The sequence below is a fragment of the Dysidea avara genome, chromosome 11, assembly GCF_963678975.1.
Source record: "Dysidea avara chromosome 11, odDysAvar1.4, whole genome shotgun sequence".
Taxonomy (NCBI): domain Eukaryota; kingdom Metazoa; phylum Porifera; class Demospongiae; order Dictyoceratida; family Dysideidae; genus Dysidea; species Dysidea avara.
The window spans coordinates 27,261,249-27,275,092 of NC_089282.1; the positions used below are offsets into that span (position 1 = coordinate 27,261,249).

Sequence of the window (13,844 nt, forward strand, 5' to 3'; positions counted from 1 at the left end):
AAACAGAGGGTTAGGCGTGAGATTACTAGCCAAAGAGTGAGACTCACGCCTAATGTGTGAGAGTTGGCATGTCTGCACGTAGCTCATCTGAGATTTCATCACGAAGATGCGTGAGAAAGTTCCATTCAATGTAATCCGAGATGTAAACACTCCAAGCGAATCAGACTGAACAATAAGTGGTAATCTGGGAAACACCCTTGTGTAGCTATAGGCCTCAACTTTTCCTGTCTGACAAATCAGATTATGGATTGTGTGTAGCTCAGTGTTGTGGTAGTCAAGTATCTATAATATTACTCTGTGTAAACAGGGCCATAAGTTGTCACACGTGCCACTACCATCTTATCACGTGACATGATCATGTTGGACAATGTGGAAATCTTGTATTCAAGAAAGTAACAGTATTTTCTTGTCAGTAAACCTCTCAGTGGATTAGTAACTTCATCACTTCAGGTCACTATTAAAATCACTTAATATTCAAGAAGCCTAAGTGTGTGTGTGTGTGTGTGCAGGCAAATTACGAGCTCCCGGCCATGTTACAGCTAGTATATTCCACTTTGGTGACTCACCTGCAAGTGTGGGAAACTACATTGCAAGTGTATCTATATGGGACCATGTGAATTTCAATTATGGACAATGTAAGAAAGAAAGACAAAACATTGCTGAGGACGAGCATAAGCGTAACATCAATTGCAACACAAGTGTGTATACTCTTCGATTGTGGTATATTACATCTGAACACATTGATAACAACATGATTAGTAAGTGTTGTCGTCATCATCATCATCATCAACTGATTTAGTAGTTCAATTAGTTACATGTCAGTGTTGTCATTCAACTCTACTGTCAGTTTAACAGACAAATTCTCCTAGTATGATATACAAAGTGATAAATGTCACCCAATATGGCCAACTACACCTCACCTGAGTGACTTTAATGGATTCTTAGTAGTAGGAACTGGCCCTTGTAGGCCATGATGATGGAGCTTATCTCCTGTAGCGTTCACCTGTGTGATAAGACCATCTCATTATAGTGACCATGTCAAGTAGGTCCCAAACATAGCTAAGATGTACTTCATCACCTCATTAATAAGACCACCTCATTATAGTGACCATGTCAAGTAGGTCCCAAACATAGCTAAGGTGTATTTCATGACCTCATTAATAAGACCACCTCATTATAGTGACCATGTCAAGTAGGTCCCAAACATAGCTAAGGTGTACTTCATGAGCTCATTAATAAGACCACCTCATTATAGTGACCATGTAAAATAAGTCCAAAACATTGATAACAGTAGTAGTCACCGCAGTTGCCTAGGAAACCCAGTAACAGATTTCTGCAATTGTAAGTATACTTAAATTCGGTTATTTTATGTGCTGATCATGTGTAGCATGTAGCAACCATGTCATGTTGTTTGTTGCTAAGTTGTAGCTATATTGTCTCCATTGGTGTGTCTTTGAATTGTGTTCTGCTACAGTTTTCTTTGTTACATGTGTATACGTGGAGCCCGGTCCAGCTTGTGCTGCCCAGTAGCTGCCATTGTGCAGGTTGCAGAATCTGACATTTTAGAGCTTTAAAAATTAATTATGCTAGTTTATTTGTTGGTGTGAATTAGAAATGATGACTTGAGTAGGTTGACTGTCTGATGTGATTCGGGAGGAAAAAAAACAATTACTTTTAGGTGAAAGTTAAACTCTAGTACTGTGATAAAGGATCATCCCTCCCGGGAGATGCAGCTATGATTTGCAGATAATTAGGCCAAATTCTCTAACATAACATATTGTGGTTCCCAGTGAAACAATCGACTTTCACCAAATGATTTCTTTATCACTGCAGGGTGTTTATCTTACTGCACTGATGTTCGGACCACTATTAAACCGGAGGCATGATTTTTTTAGTTTGACCATAAATTTTTGCATGTTGTAATATTTGCATTAAATGCATGAAACACAGCAGGACAGGATCGAATGTTCTCATTAGCTAATGTTATGAGGGGTTAATCTGGGGGGGGGGACACGGGCCCCCCCTGGGTTAGCTATTGTCCTCCCCCCATTATACCTAAAGCCTTGAGAAATGGAAAGGCTTAATTGATCCCAAAATTGTATAATCCAATGGTCAATATTTAATGACATCACAGTAAAATTTGAGGTTAAAAACTTCAGGGGGAGCATGCCCCCAGACCCAGTTAAAATTCAAAGTGGCTTACTTTGCCCCACTCCCCAGCTTGATATTCTGGGTTCAGCTCCGGTTATCTGGGGTTGCTGTGCTCAACAAACGTGCATAGTAGGTCTAGCTGTATGTGCCACACAGGGTTATTTTACTTGGGTAAAAAATCCAAATAATTAAAATTTGTTTGGGCTGCCTTGCCATCCAAGAAGAGAGAAGCCAGATCTTCCTTATGGCAACTGGATGTTCACTCAGTCCATACTGCAATTTTGAAATTAATCTGAGATTGTATGCTATCTGGCTGGTGGAGGTGAAATATATCACGTCACTAAAAAATACAAAATTCCAAGTTTGGGTTGCCATGGTATCTGAGAATAGAGAAGTCAACTCTTCCTCACAGCATGGTGATGCAATTGAATGTTCACTCAGTCCATACTGCAAGTTTGAAATTAATCTGGATTGTATGCTATCTGGCTGGTGGTGATGAAATTGATGCCAATAATAGCAAGATGAATATGTGGGTATAACTATTTCACCTCCACCAGCCAGATAGCAAATAATCTCAGATTAATTTCAAACTTGCAGTATGGACTGAGTGAACATCCAGTTGCTGTGAGGAAGATCTGGCTTCTCTCTTCTTGGATGGCAGGGCAGCCCAAACATAAGGCAAGGCAAACTTAATTAATTGCTTCTCATCCTCACCCGCATCATTTGTTACCCCATTGCCTCTGATTTCATTATTGCTGTTATCAATCATGTGCACATGTATTTTGATGCTAAGAAGACTGGCTATCATATTACAGCAAATGTCACTTACACCTCAGAAGCCGTAGTAAAATGTAAATACTAGTTCTAAAAAGGCTTTAGTTAACCTTTAGAGTAACAGACAGTTGGATTGGAATATTTTTAATACTGAATAATGGAAAATGACCTCCCGCCCGCATGGAAATCCAAATTTTTGTGGATGAGAAACAAGTAATCAAGTTTGCCTGACCTAAATTATTCAGATATTTACCAAGTAAAGCAACCCTGTGTGGTGTATACAGCTAGACTACTATGGGTGTTTGTTGAGCACAACAGCCCCCCAGATAACATTAGCTAATGAGAACATTTGATCCTGTAGTCTTGCGTGGCCAGACTGCTTTTTTTTCCTTTTTTGAGTGATGGTTGGTGTAAAAAAAGGGACTGGTGAAACTCCAATAGCCGTTTGGTTCTGACTACTCTCCAGTGTTTGGGGATGTTGATCGGTGAAGATGACGAAGAAAGTCGTACTAACGAGGTGCGAATGACGCATTGCAGACCCTGGCACATAGTGTCGTCATCTTCGCACACATGCTTGTCAGACTAGTCAGTAGAGACTGATAGCGCCATGAGGACGTTCAAAGTGATACGAAGATGAGCCTTCAGGAGGCAATAATCTTGATTTACGTTGTCATTTGTATGATTATTGAACTTTGTTTGTTTGAAAGGCCCAGGATTCGTTTTTGAAATGCTGCTGTATTTGTGCATGTGATCTCAGCAAAAGCAAAGGACAAAGCCATAGGAGAAAGCTTACATTGTGTAATGAAGAGTTCTCTAAGCTTCAAGAATGTTTTCTGGAGATTTGCAACATGAATATCCATGATTGTAATGAATTTATAGGGGTTATTCTGTCGTCTGCTATGGATGCTTACAAGTTTTGAAGAAACTGGTGAAAAATGAGAAGGAAACAGCAGAATTGAAACAGCAATTATCAGTTTCGCTCCAGAGATTAGTGAGCAATGTTGGAATCTCCCGTAAACGTACTGTGCCACCAGACTCACAGACTCCTAGACCGAAAAGATTGTGCAGTCGACCTAAACGAATCACAGATCCATCAAAAGTTTCAGTATGTCGAAGCCTTAATAATATTACCTCATATCAACTAATTACAGAAATATTACATTTGTAGTGTACTGTATACTGCAAGCTTTTATTGTCTGTTTGTATTTAAAGGGCTACAAGGAAGTGAACTATCATTTCTTATTGTGTTCATGTAGCTGATATGTTTTGAATTGTTCTAATAATAGGTGCTGATTGGAGACAAACGATATGATATGACACTAACTTGACTGTCACCAGTGAAAAGAATCACGAGATGAAATCATGTTTCCTTCAGTAATACAGTTGTAAAGCTACATTCTGCCAAAATTATCAAATCACTCAGCTTGATTATCAGGAGAGAATTTAAAAACATATGCTCAGATCAACATTCATCCATATTGAGAGGCAATCCCAAGAGCATCAAGACATTTTCTTGGATGCAAATATGGGATGAAATACAAAACATGTGCCAACTTTAGTATCCCTGTTAACAACTATTACTCCAGCAAACTGTCAGCCGTTAGTGTGTACAATAGTTTCTGTTGAAGAGGAGACATCAAAGGATGGGATTGCTGCAATAAATAATATCATCATTATTTTATGCGAACGGAGTCCATAAGCAGGTGACTAAATAAGCAATATTGTAGTTTATGAATTATAATATTTTGTGCAGATATACAAATGCTTGCAACCTCTGATGTTATGCCAATCACACAAGGGCACACTTAATGTGATTGATGGCATTGTGAAAGGTTATGATAACCTTCCTAAATCATGGCGCAGTGATTTGATAGAATGAACACAGCCTGAGCAAGCACAGGTACCATTGCAATATCATTTTTGTGTCATTGTAATACTTTTCTTCAGATATTCATAACTTGCTCTATCCTGGGTTTTTTGAGTCGTCTGATAGTGAAAGTGACACTTCTGTCGTTTTGCCTCCATACAGCTCTCTCAGTGAGAGTAACTCATACAGTCTGAGTCAAAGTCAGATTGATTTGTTATTTGATGATGGTGAGGATGAGCCAGCTAACATAGCACCACCTGCCATTGGCGACACAGCAGAACTGCCCAGTTTGGGAGATCTGTCAGCTACGATTGAAGAACTGTCTGTGACACTTATGGACATTTCTTCTAGTGCTCCCCAAACAAGTACTGACTTACCTACCATTGGCGAGTTGTCAGCTACTATACAGGAATTGTCTGTTGCTATTTCGCAGATATCTAGTAATGGTGATACTTTGGCATTCTATCATTCTCAGCCAGTCAGCTTACCTCCAGTTGGCCCACATCCACAACCGGTCAATTTGACTCCAGTCAGCTTACAAGTCAGCTCAGATCCAGTCAACATACAAGTACTAGCCAGCTCAGATCCAGTCAACCTACTAGTCAGCTCAGATCCAGTCAACATACAAGTCAGCTCAGATCCAGTCAGCTTACAAGTCAGCTCAGATCCAGTCAACATACAAGTCAGCTCAGATCCAGTCAACTTACAAGTCAGCTCAGATCCAGTCAACATACAAGTCAGCTCAGATTCAGTCAACCTACTAGTCAGCTCAGATCCAGTCAATTCACATCCGGTCAGCCAACAACCTCAGAAATGGTCAGGATTCAAACTAGTAGGGGACAACATCGACAAAAATTTTCGATGATCGTTTTATTGTCATAGTAGACAAACCATCTCTATGTATGCCTTTCACATGTATGCTGTCAAAGACCGGATAGACCTATCATCACTGTCAGATGTTGCACCTTCTGATGCTAAGGTTGACATCACTAAACTTTTAATCCACCAAACTGATATTGATGGACTTAACAAAGATGTGATAACGCTATTGTCCAGGTAAAATGATTGTGTTAGAAAATGTAACTTTACTATGTTGCTCCTTTGTGTGCAGCACAGAATATTGATACAAAACTATAAGGTTTACTCATCACAAAAGGATGATGGGCACATCAATAGTAAATACTCTGAAGAAATGTCTGTAAAATCACAAGTGGTTAGTAATAGCAAGTTACAACTAATGTTATTCTGTTAATCTTATAATTAGGTTCCTATTAGAGCTTTTCAACAAAATGAAAACAAACTCGAGGCAAGAGCTAGAGGAAGTCGTGTCAACCATGTCACCAGTATAACCTCAAGAAGGGATCGTTTAGAGGGTTTGTTGCCGGTTATTGAAGACTGCATGGCATGCAAAGCAATGCTTACATAAGGTAACAGATACTCCATGAAAACATGACGCCAATGTTGTATTTTTATAGGCGATATGGAAACATTTTTACAAGAAATCATCTTCATCTAATAGCACAATTGAAGATCTTATTGAACCGCGGAGCATTAGACCCAGACGATAATATGAAAGGCTGTGAAGACTGTTTAACAGTAGTGTTATATGCTCACGTCAATGCTGCTGCAGAAAAACTGTTGTCGGAAAAGTCTTATGAAAATGTTGAAGATTTGTCCAAGGCCATGGTGCAGAACTACATTTGCTTCGATCCCATGAAGAAGGTTGACAGAGGTGACAAGGTGCATTTATATACCACTCAACTCATGACCCTGCTACTCTTTTGGCATGTATTTAATGATTCTGTTAAAGGTGACGGTGACAGGGTTATTGGTTATTGAAAATTATTACTGGTAATTTTTCAGGTGAAGGGGCACAGAAATTATTGTAAGGAGGCTATAATGATGTTATCAAAATACCACTGTTTACTGTCTGATCGTATGGCAGCTCAATTAAAATGGTCAAGGTTTGTTAACACTCAAGGAAGAACTGGGAAAAACGTTTCATGTGATCCACATTTGGAGCATCTCAATAAGCAATTGAAAGGCTTGATCACTGGTTTAAGGTCCAATGCTGCTAGCAAGTCGGAAGACTCAATTTATCCCTGTAATGCTATTAACACAGCAGCATGGTCAATTGGTGTGTTACATCACATTTGTAGCAGCTTTGAGGAACAAAGTGAAATCGGAGGAGAAGCCATTGTACACGACCCTCCTAGTTTTACAAAGGACATTGAAATTGTACAAAAGGTATTGAAAGAAGTCAAAATTTTTAACAAATTCTCTACACGAAAACACTCTAAATTTCACAATTTTAATGCTATATTACAACAGTGCCCCACTAATTATCTTAAAGATTGGATAACAGAGTGAATCAAAACTACAAGACTATGAATTGTTTTACATACTTGTATCTGACATCGATTGATCAGTGTTTACATTCTTTACAAGTACAAGACAAACATCACAACAAGTACACTTTACAGTTTCTGTGTGTTGATACATGATAAATGAGCTTAACAGTTCTTTACGCCTGCAGTTGTCCTTGTTTTTGCAGTATTCTTTCATTGGCTTTGAAACATGAGAATACAGAACCCTTTACTATTTATTAAAACAGCCCGAGACGCTTTTCTGTCTCTACCAGCTCTACCAATTTCTTGTAGGTATTACTCTAAATCACTTGGAGCTCCCCAAACACTTGGAGAATATCTGGTATATCAATTCCCATGCTAAATGCCATGGTAGCTATCAGAATACGAAGTTTTGATCGAGTATCCCTGAACAATGACAAGACTAATTCTTTATACGATAACTTCGATGGTCTTGTGTACATAGACACCAAACGAAACTCTAAGAAATTAGGTGGCTCAGTTATGGCTTTGCCTAACTTGTCAGTAATAGCTAAGTATAATTCAACATAATCTGGGCAGCTCCTACAAAACACCAAAGTTTTAGGAGAATCTATTCTCTTCTCCTTCAAACCATTGTACAATATGTCTACCAGCATATCCAACTCCATGGAAGGTACAAGTGAAAGAAAAATATCAGGTCTGTTAGGAGACAATCGGATTACGTAATGACAGCCTTTCTTTTACAATCTCAAATGTTGCATGAGTGGCAGTGGCAGTTACAGCCATAAAATTGACATCGCTTGGAATAATGCTACGCAGATCACCCAGAGAGGCATAAGCTGTTCGGAACTGATCCTCCCTGTATAAAAATATAATACAATTTAATAAACATTGCACATTTACTTACCAGGTATTGCCACAGTGTGCTTCATCTACTACAACACCAAACAGATTTTCTTTATATGTCCCTGATCTAAGCACATGGTGGTAACGGGGATTACAAACAATGTGTTCAGGGCTTATATACACCAACTGAACTTCTCCATTAAGTACTCTTCTCCATGCTGTAGGATCTCTTTGTCCTTCTCCTACGAACTCAGCACTAATACCCATGTTCTGAAATTTGGTTTGCTGATCCATCATAATGGCAGTCAACGGGCTGATACACACAATTATGCTTCCTTGCTTTCCTGTAGGGCTTTTATATTCACACTGCTACCAACACTTGAACCCTACCTCGAATTCTATCAAATATCAGTGGCAGGATGGCATATATTATCGACTTCCCATATCCAATTGGGAGAGATACGAAGACGTCATGTCCCGATAAAAAGCTCTGGATTGCTTCTACTTGCATCTCTTTTAAACACAGTTTAATCTGACACGACGCATCTTCTGAAGGCTCATCTTTGTATCACTTTGAACGTCCTCGTGGCGCTATCAGTCTTTACTGACTAGTCTGACAAACATGTGTGCGAAGATTATGTGCCAGGATCTGCAATGCATCATTCGCACCTCGTTAGTACGCCTTTCTTCGTCATCTTCACCAATCAACATCCCCAGAAACTGGAGAGTAGTCAGAACCAAACGGCTATTTGAGTTTCACCAGACCCTATTTTTCTGCTGACCATCACTCAAAAAAAGGAAAAAAAAGCGGTCTGGCCGTGCAAGACTATTGATCCTGTCCTGCAGAAGTAGCTGTGTTTACGATAGCATGTTTTTAAATGCAAATATTGAGATATGCAAAATTTATGGTGGCCATTTCTCAAACTAAACCCAACTTTATACTTCAAGCATCAGCGTAGTAAGACAAACACCCTACAGTGTGGTAAATTATTTGGTGAAAGTCGATTTTATTCATTGGGAACCCACTTTAAAAATGAAGAAAAGATAAACAAATTACTGGGACCTAGTCTCAAGCTATAAAAATGGAGCCCTCCCATCCACCAATGTAATATAATATCAAATATTCGCGCGTATATTATTCGCTGTTCCCCCTTGGGGAAACCAAGAGCACATTAAATAGAACATTAGATGCGATTTCAAATATTGAAACGAATACACGACAATGGCACTGACCTGTAGAGACCTGGTCTTCACTTCGGAAGATTCTGATGTTTGATGACACGCTTAGACGGGAAAGGGTTATAAAAGATAGCGGATTCAACTAACAGAACGAAAAAGGCTCCAAGCCAAAAGATCAGTACAGCCTGTATCGCTACAGTCATCACCGCTCCTTTAAGAGCTTTGAGAAGGTATGCTGTAGTGAAATCATTAGAATATGCCGGGTGGGCGTAGCCGTTTAAGTGTGGCGGGAATTTCCAATTTCATAAAGTAGTCGGATTGTTATAATGATCATAGAGTAGAGGTGATAACGTTGTATCTATCAACTCGTCAGTGTGATGACTAGTCGGGGAGCTAGGCTCCAAACACGTCGCAGCAGAACCAAACAGTACACCTCGGCGCCTTCATCTGCTGGAAAGAAGAGAGCCTTAACTGATGTCACCAATCAGGTTGCAGTAAAACACCCCGCCTATCTGAAGAAGGTAGCTACCCTACCGTCATTAAGACACTATAATTATTATGATTTAGGAGTGTGGAGATGTCTGCTCTGAGGTGGTTGAAATGTTGCCAGTTCTTAATGATCAAGTGGATGAGCCAGGTGAGTGGTCACTGCTCCCCCACCCCTCCCCCCTTACTGTAACACACTGCTAGACTCCATGGTCATATCACCAGCCAGTAGCAAGCTTGATGTGAGCATGAAGGAGCCAATTGTTGACATTGACATGATGGAGGATCCAGCATTATCTTGTGCCGAGTACACACATGACATATTTTTATACCTTCGAGAGACTGAGGTAACATCTGGTATATCATCCAGTACTGTTGCTATAGTTGTTGTGAAGGTTCGGTACAGACCTAATGCTAATTACATGAGGAAACAACCAGATATCTCCAGCAACATGAGGTCCATACTAATGGAGTGGCTGGTTGAAGTGGCTGATGAGTACAAGTTACAACCACAAACACTTTATCTCGGCTCCTCTTATGTTGACCGGTTCTTATCGTGTATGTCCGTAACACGGTCAAAGTTACAACTACTTGGTACTGCAGCACTTTACCTTGCTGCCAAGTTAGAGGAGATTTATCCACCGGAGTTGAAGGATTTTGTCTACATCACTGACGATACCTACACCAAACGACAAGTTAGTTATTACTATAGTACTGCATGTAATACTGGGTCGCGTTGATATTTATTAATGAAAGATTGAACACATGAACTATTGAGTTTTCAAGTGCTACAAATTTGGCTAGCCATGTGGTAGTCTGACCCTCAAGGGTACTATAATAAGTGTCCCCTTTTGGTAAGGGTCTGGTTGGCTATTCATACCATATTTGTTCTGAAAAATTGACGACTTTCACATGCTAACTGATGTTAACCAACTACTCTGAGAGTTAAAAAGAAGTCTTCTGTGGTACACCACTTGCACTTTTCTACTTCATAACATCAACGCTCACAGAATGCTATTTTAGTAGCTGGTAGCATGTAACAAAACTTGTTGATTTTACTGAACAAATATGGTAATCAATAGCTCCACCTCTAAGGGACACAAGCCATGTACTATATTGTTGACATTGTTTGTTAGGTGGTGAAGATGGAGCAAGTTGTTCTACAGTGTCTACAGTTTAACTTGGTCACACCTACAGCACACACATTCCTCATCAGGTACTTGAGAGCAGTTGAAGTTGATGAGACAGTCGACCGGCTGGCACATGTGAGTGACTCTTGTTGTGTGATCACCTGACAAGTCAGTTTAGTAAAGCAGTGAAGCCCTTTGGTAAATATGCTTGGAAGATTGTCGTCCAACTCTTTGAGTTGTGGCACCTTTAAACAGTATCCCACATATTTAGCATTACAAATACAAAACCAAATGTTGAGCACATTAGTGAACACAAACTAGATAATTGTAATAATAATAACATTATTTTCTAGTATTTGTGTGAGCTGACGTTACTATGGGATGAACCGTTCTTGAGATATCTACCATCATCACTGGCAGCTTCGTGTGTCTGTATTGCCCTACACACAATAGGACACAATGCCTGGGTAAGTGGAGATGATAATGTTACTAATTACTATACCAACTGTTGTTAGCCTGCCACACTGGCCCACTACTCCCAGTACAACATGTCAGATATCAGGGATTGTATACAAGATGTACACACTGTCTTCTGTCAGGTACCCACCTCACCTCGACAAGCTATCAGGGACAAGTACATGACTGACAAGTAAGACCCATCATTTGTAACTATCCTTGACTACTTTCTCCTTTAAGGTATCTTCGTGTATCACTGCTACAACCTCCTGAGACTTTACCTTTTTAACTTGTATACAGAATTATAATATATTTGAAATATTTTCTTGTTGCACGTGTAATTATGTGTATATTTGCGTCACCCTAATGTAATTACCCAATTCTTGTAATTTTATCGAATTTAATTCCTTGTACATAAACCCTCGATAAGGTGATGGTTAGTTTACACGAGTACAGCTAGTACACGATATGAGCGCACAGTGGAGTGCCCAGGATTACCCGGTTCATGGTCAACAACAGAAGAGCGTTAAGAGGTAAGTTAAGGCTTAAAGTTGGGGGGTAGTCTACTGAGGCTGCACGACCACTGGGGGAGGTTCGCACTAATTGTTTCCATTCCAGTTTGGCCAATGTACCGCCACTATTAAATATTTCTGGAGATGAGCGGTCTCGTCAAGACGAAGGGAAAGTGGCGCTAGACGAACTGCAATCGAAATTACAGATTCAGAGAGAAGTTAATAAAGAACTTAAGAGGCTACTGGTCGCTTCTGTAGGGGAAGAAGTTCAGCCAAAATTAGAGAAAATTGTAACAGAGAGAGCCAGTCTGAGTTATGAACTGGGCAAGTCAGTCCAACAACTGTGTGAAGGTAATGAAGAGCTGGAGTGTATGTCTATACAATGTGATGTGTGGAGGAGCAAGTTCACCGCTAGCAGGCTAATGATTGATCAGTTAGCTAACTGGAAGGCTACAGTATTTGTACAACACAAAGAATATCAGAGAGCTCTTGAACAATTATTGACTGAACATCAACAAGTTTACCAACAATTGTCACTAACTAATTCTCACTTGAAGCAATTATCCACCATGATTAGCAGTAAGAGATTAGCTGAACGTCCTCACGTATTAGTACGACCTGTTCAAAGTGAGTGTTAGTCATTTTGATTGGCTGTATGTTACATGTCACACTTGTAGTGCCGGTCGAGAATCACAGCTTGGTGGATTTAGCCAATGAAAACTGTCACTTGTCCTCAGACATTGTTAGGACATCGGATAATGTGCCACATTTCTGTGACAGCAGAACTAGTCGTATTCTAACTACAGGAGAACAACTAGCCACACAGGTTTGTATAAACATTTGATTGTGAAATCTTACTAGATGTACAGTTGTATTGTTCACTGATCTTGGTAGATAGGAAATAGTCAGGTAAATTATTTTGATGAGCTCATGCATTGTGATGTGAGAAGGATGGATTATATAGAGGTTGGCTTTAGCTAGGAAGTGGCTTGTGGTAGCTGAACTATTTCTGCTGATCCTGGAGTCTTCTCACAATACCCCAATAGGACACTGTATATACTGAGACATTAATTAGGAGACAAGAGACAACTCCTTTGTGTTTACTGGAGTGGTTTATCTTCATGTTACTTCAAGTGCTTTACTTGCTTGCATACAGATAATAGTAAGTAGATCCTATCAACTTTGGGCTCTTAGGCCATCACTGTTCCACCAATATTACTGTATGTGTAGGAATTGTTGAGTAGACCATGTAGAGGGGCTAATCTGAAGACAACTGATCATTGTTAACACAACTACTGAATGACTCAACAATAGCTAACACTAGTTGGTCAATAGTCTTCAGATCTACACCAGTGGGGTAGGATGTGATGTCATATTCACAATGTGTACGTTTTTACGTACTTTAACTCGGAATTCTAATGATAATTACATAATGAAAAACTAACGTACCAGCCACTTATATAATTTCATTGTAGATGCCAAAGTCAATTGTATTTACTACTAACAAGTAAGCAACAACACAGGTACCTGAAAATGGATTCTAAATAATGTACTATTGCAAATTTCACTGTAAAAAAAAAACTGCTGGAGCTCAGTACACAAAACTTTTTGCAATAACGAACTAACATGTCTGACAATAAATCCCCCGCACTAAACTTCATGGTTTACTAAACTATATACATGTTATGTTAAAATGTACAGTACGCACACGTCAAACAATTATTGTGACATCACGTCCTATGCTCCCTCCCCACATGAACTATTCTAATAATTTGGTTTACTATATCAGCTACTGAGCAAACAAGATGATGACATGGACACGTCTCAGACAGGGACGGACAATACAACAATATCCCATAATTTATCAGGTACAATCAGAGCCTTCCTGAGCAGCAGAGAGGACCACACTGATGTGAAGTTTAAGTGTAGGAATTGTAAAGGACAAGTGTTTATAGTGTAAATATAATAATTGTCATCATTTTTAATACAATCATTGAAATTGAAGGAATTTGTTAGGGAAGAAACGTAGTCCTTGTATGGATTCATCCCTGCATATTCTACCAGCTTGTTCAGTCAATAGTAACCTGACAAGTGT

The 13,844-nt window shown here is 39.5% G+C and overlaps 4 protein-coding genes across 7 annotated transcripts in view; 2 read left to right on the forward strand and 2 right to left on the reverse strand.

The window, feature by feature from the left end:
- Positions 1–596: 596 nt before the first annotated feature.
- Positions 597–9,668, reverse strand: LOC136239556 (ATP-dependent DNA helicase RecQ-like). 3 transcript variants are annotated; one of them, XM_066030305.1, is made up of 5 exons: positions 9,220–9,668; positions 8,656–8,838; positions 8,377–8,599; positions 8,048–8,330; positions 6,736–7,999 (listed from the first exon to the last, which is right to left on the reverse strand). In XM_066030305.1, exons 3-5 carry the CDS (start codon positions 8,495–8,497, stop codon positions 7,843–7,845), a joined length of 561 nt encoding a protein of 186 aa, XP_065886377.1. In that variant the 5' UTR covers positions 8,498–8,599; positions 8,656–8,838; positions 9,220–9,668; the 3' UTR covers positions 6,736–7,842. The 3 variants fall into 3 exon arrangements, 2 of the variants coding, with proteins under 2 accessions (XP_065886377.1, XP_065886376.1); XM_066030304.1 differs by having other exon boundaries at positions 8,377–8,838; XR_010693512.1 differs by lacking the exons at positions 6,736–7,999; positions 8,048–8,330; positions 8,377–8,599; positions 8,656–8,838 and adding exons at positions 597–865; positions 921–1,003 and having other exon boundaries at positions 9,220–9,454.
- LOC136239551 (cyclin-A1-like) lies at positions 9,127–11,641 on the forward strand. Of its 2 annotated transcripts, XM_066030297.1 has the most exons (9): positions 9,127–9,395; positions 9,539–9,686; positions 9,733–9,802; positions 9,856–9,998; positions 10,047–10,346; positions 10,788–10,916; positions 11,135–11,248; positions 11,297–11,430; positions 11,478–11,641. In XM_066030297.1, the coding sequence occupies exons 2-9, from the start codon at positions 9,543–9,545 to the stop codon at positions 11,524–11,526; spliced, it is 1,083 nt and encodes a 360-aa protein (XP_065886369.1). In that variant the 5' UTR covers positions 9,127–9,395; positions 9,539–9,542; the 3' UTR covers positions 11,527–11,641. The 2 variants fall into 2 exon arrangements, with proteins under 2 accessions (XP_065886369.1, XP_065886368.1); XM_066030296.1 differs by lacking the exon at positions 9,127–9,395 and having other exon boundaries at positions 9,410–9,686.
- LOC136239553 (golgin-45-like) lies at positions 11,612–13,753 on the forward strand. The gene is made up of 4 exons (XM_066030299.1): positions 11,612–11,770; positions 11,856–12,376; positions 12,427–12,575; positions 13,539–13,753. The coding sequence occupies exons 1-4, from the start codon at positions 11,706–11,708 to the stop codon at positions 13,707–13,709; spliced, it is 906 nt and encodes a 301-aa protein (XP_065886371.1). The 5' UTR covers positions 11,612–11,705; the 3' UTR covers positions 13,710–13,753.
- Positions 13,676–13,844, reverse strand: part of LOC136239550 (vacuolar protein-sorting-associated protein 36-like) — a 31,403-nt gene continuing 31,234 nt past the window's right edge. The window contains exon 14 of the mRNA XM_066030295.1: positions 13,676–13,833. Within this exon, the coding sequence (XP_065886367.1) occupies positions 13,740–13,833 (94 nt within the window). The 3' untranslated portion in view covers positions 13,676–13,739. The remainder of the gene's footprint in view (positions 13,834–13,844) is intronic.

What these genes read in the sequence shown, in the direction of transcription:
- LOC136239556 (XM_066030305.1), bottom strand. Translation starts at nt 8,497, where the DNA reads ATGCAAGTAGAAGCAATCCAGAGCTTTTTATCGGGACATGACGTCTTC. An exon ending in GATATTTGATAGAATTCGAG is followed by an intron (nt 8,331 to 8,376) that starts GTAGGGTTCAAG and finishes AAAGCCCTACAG; the next exon opens with GAAAGCAAGGAAGCATAATT. An exon ending in GCACACTGTGGCAATACCTG is followed by an intron (nt 8,000 to 8,047) that starts GTAAGTAAATGT and finishes ATTTTTATACAG; the next exon opens with GGAGGATCAGTTCCGAACAG.
- LOC136239551 (XM_066030297.1), top strand. Translation starts at nt 9,543, where the DNA reads ATGACTAGTCGGGGAGCTAGGCTCCAAACACGTCGCAGCAGAACCAAA. An exon ending in ACCCCGCCTATCTGAAGAAG is followed by an intron (nt 9,687 to 9,732) that starts GTAGCTACCCTA and finishes ATTATGATTTAG; the next exon opens with GAGTGTGGAGATGTCTGCTC. An exon ending in TATACCTTCGAGAGACTGAG is followed by an intron (nt 9,999 to 10,046) that starts GTAACATCTGGT and finishes GTTGTTGTGAAG; the next exon opens with GTTCGGTACAGACCTAATGC.
- LOC136239553 (XM_066030299.1), top strand. Translation starts at nt 11,706, where the DNA reads ATGAGCGCACAGTGGAGTGCCCAGGATTACCCGGTTCATGGTCAACAA. An exon ending in ATTAGTACGACCTGTTCAAA is followed by an intron (nt 12,377 to 12,426) that starts GTGAGTGTTAGT and finishes TCACACTTGTAG; the next exon opens with TGCCGGTCGAGAATCACAGC. An exon ending in GAGAACAACTAGCCACACAG is followed by an intron (nt 12,576 to 13,538) that starts GTTTGTATAAAC and finishes TTACTATATCAG; the next exon opens with CTACTGAGCAAACAAGATGA.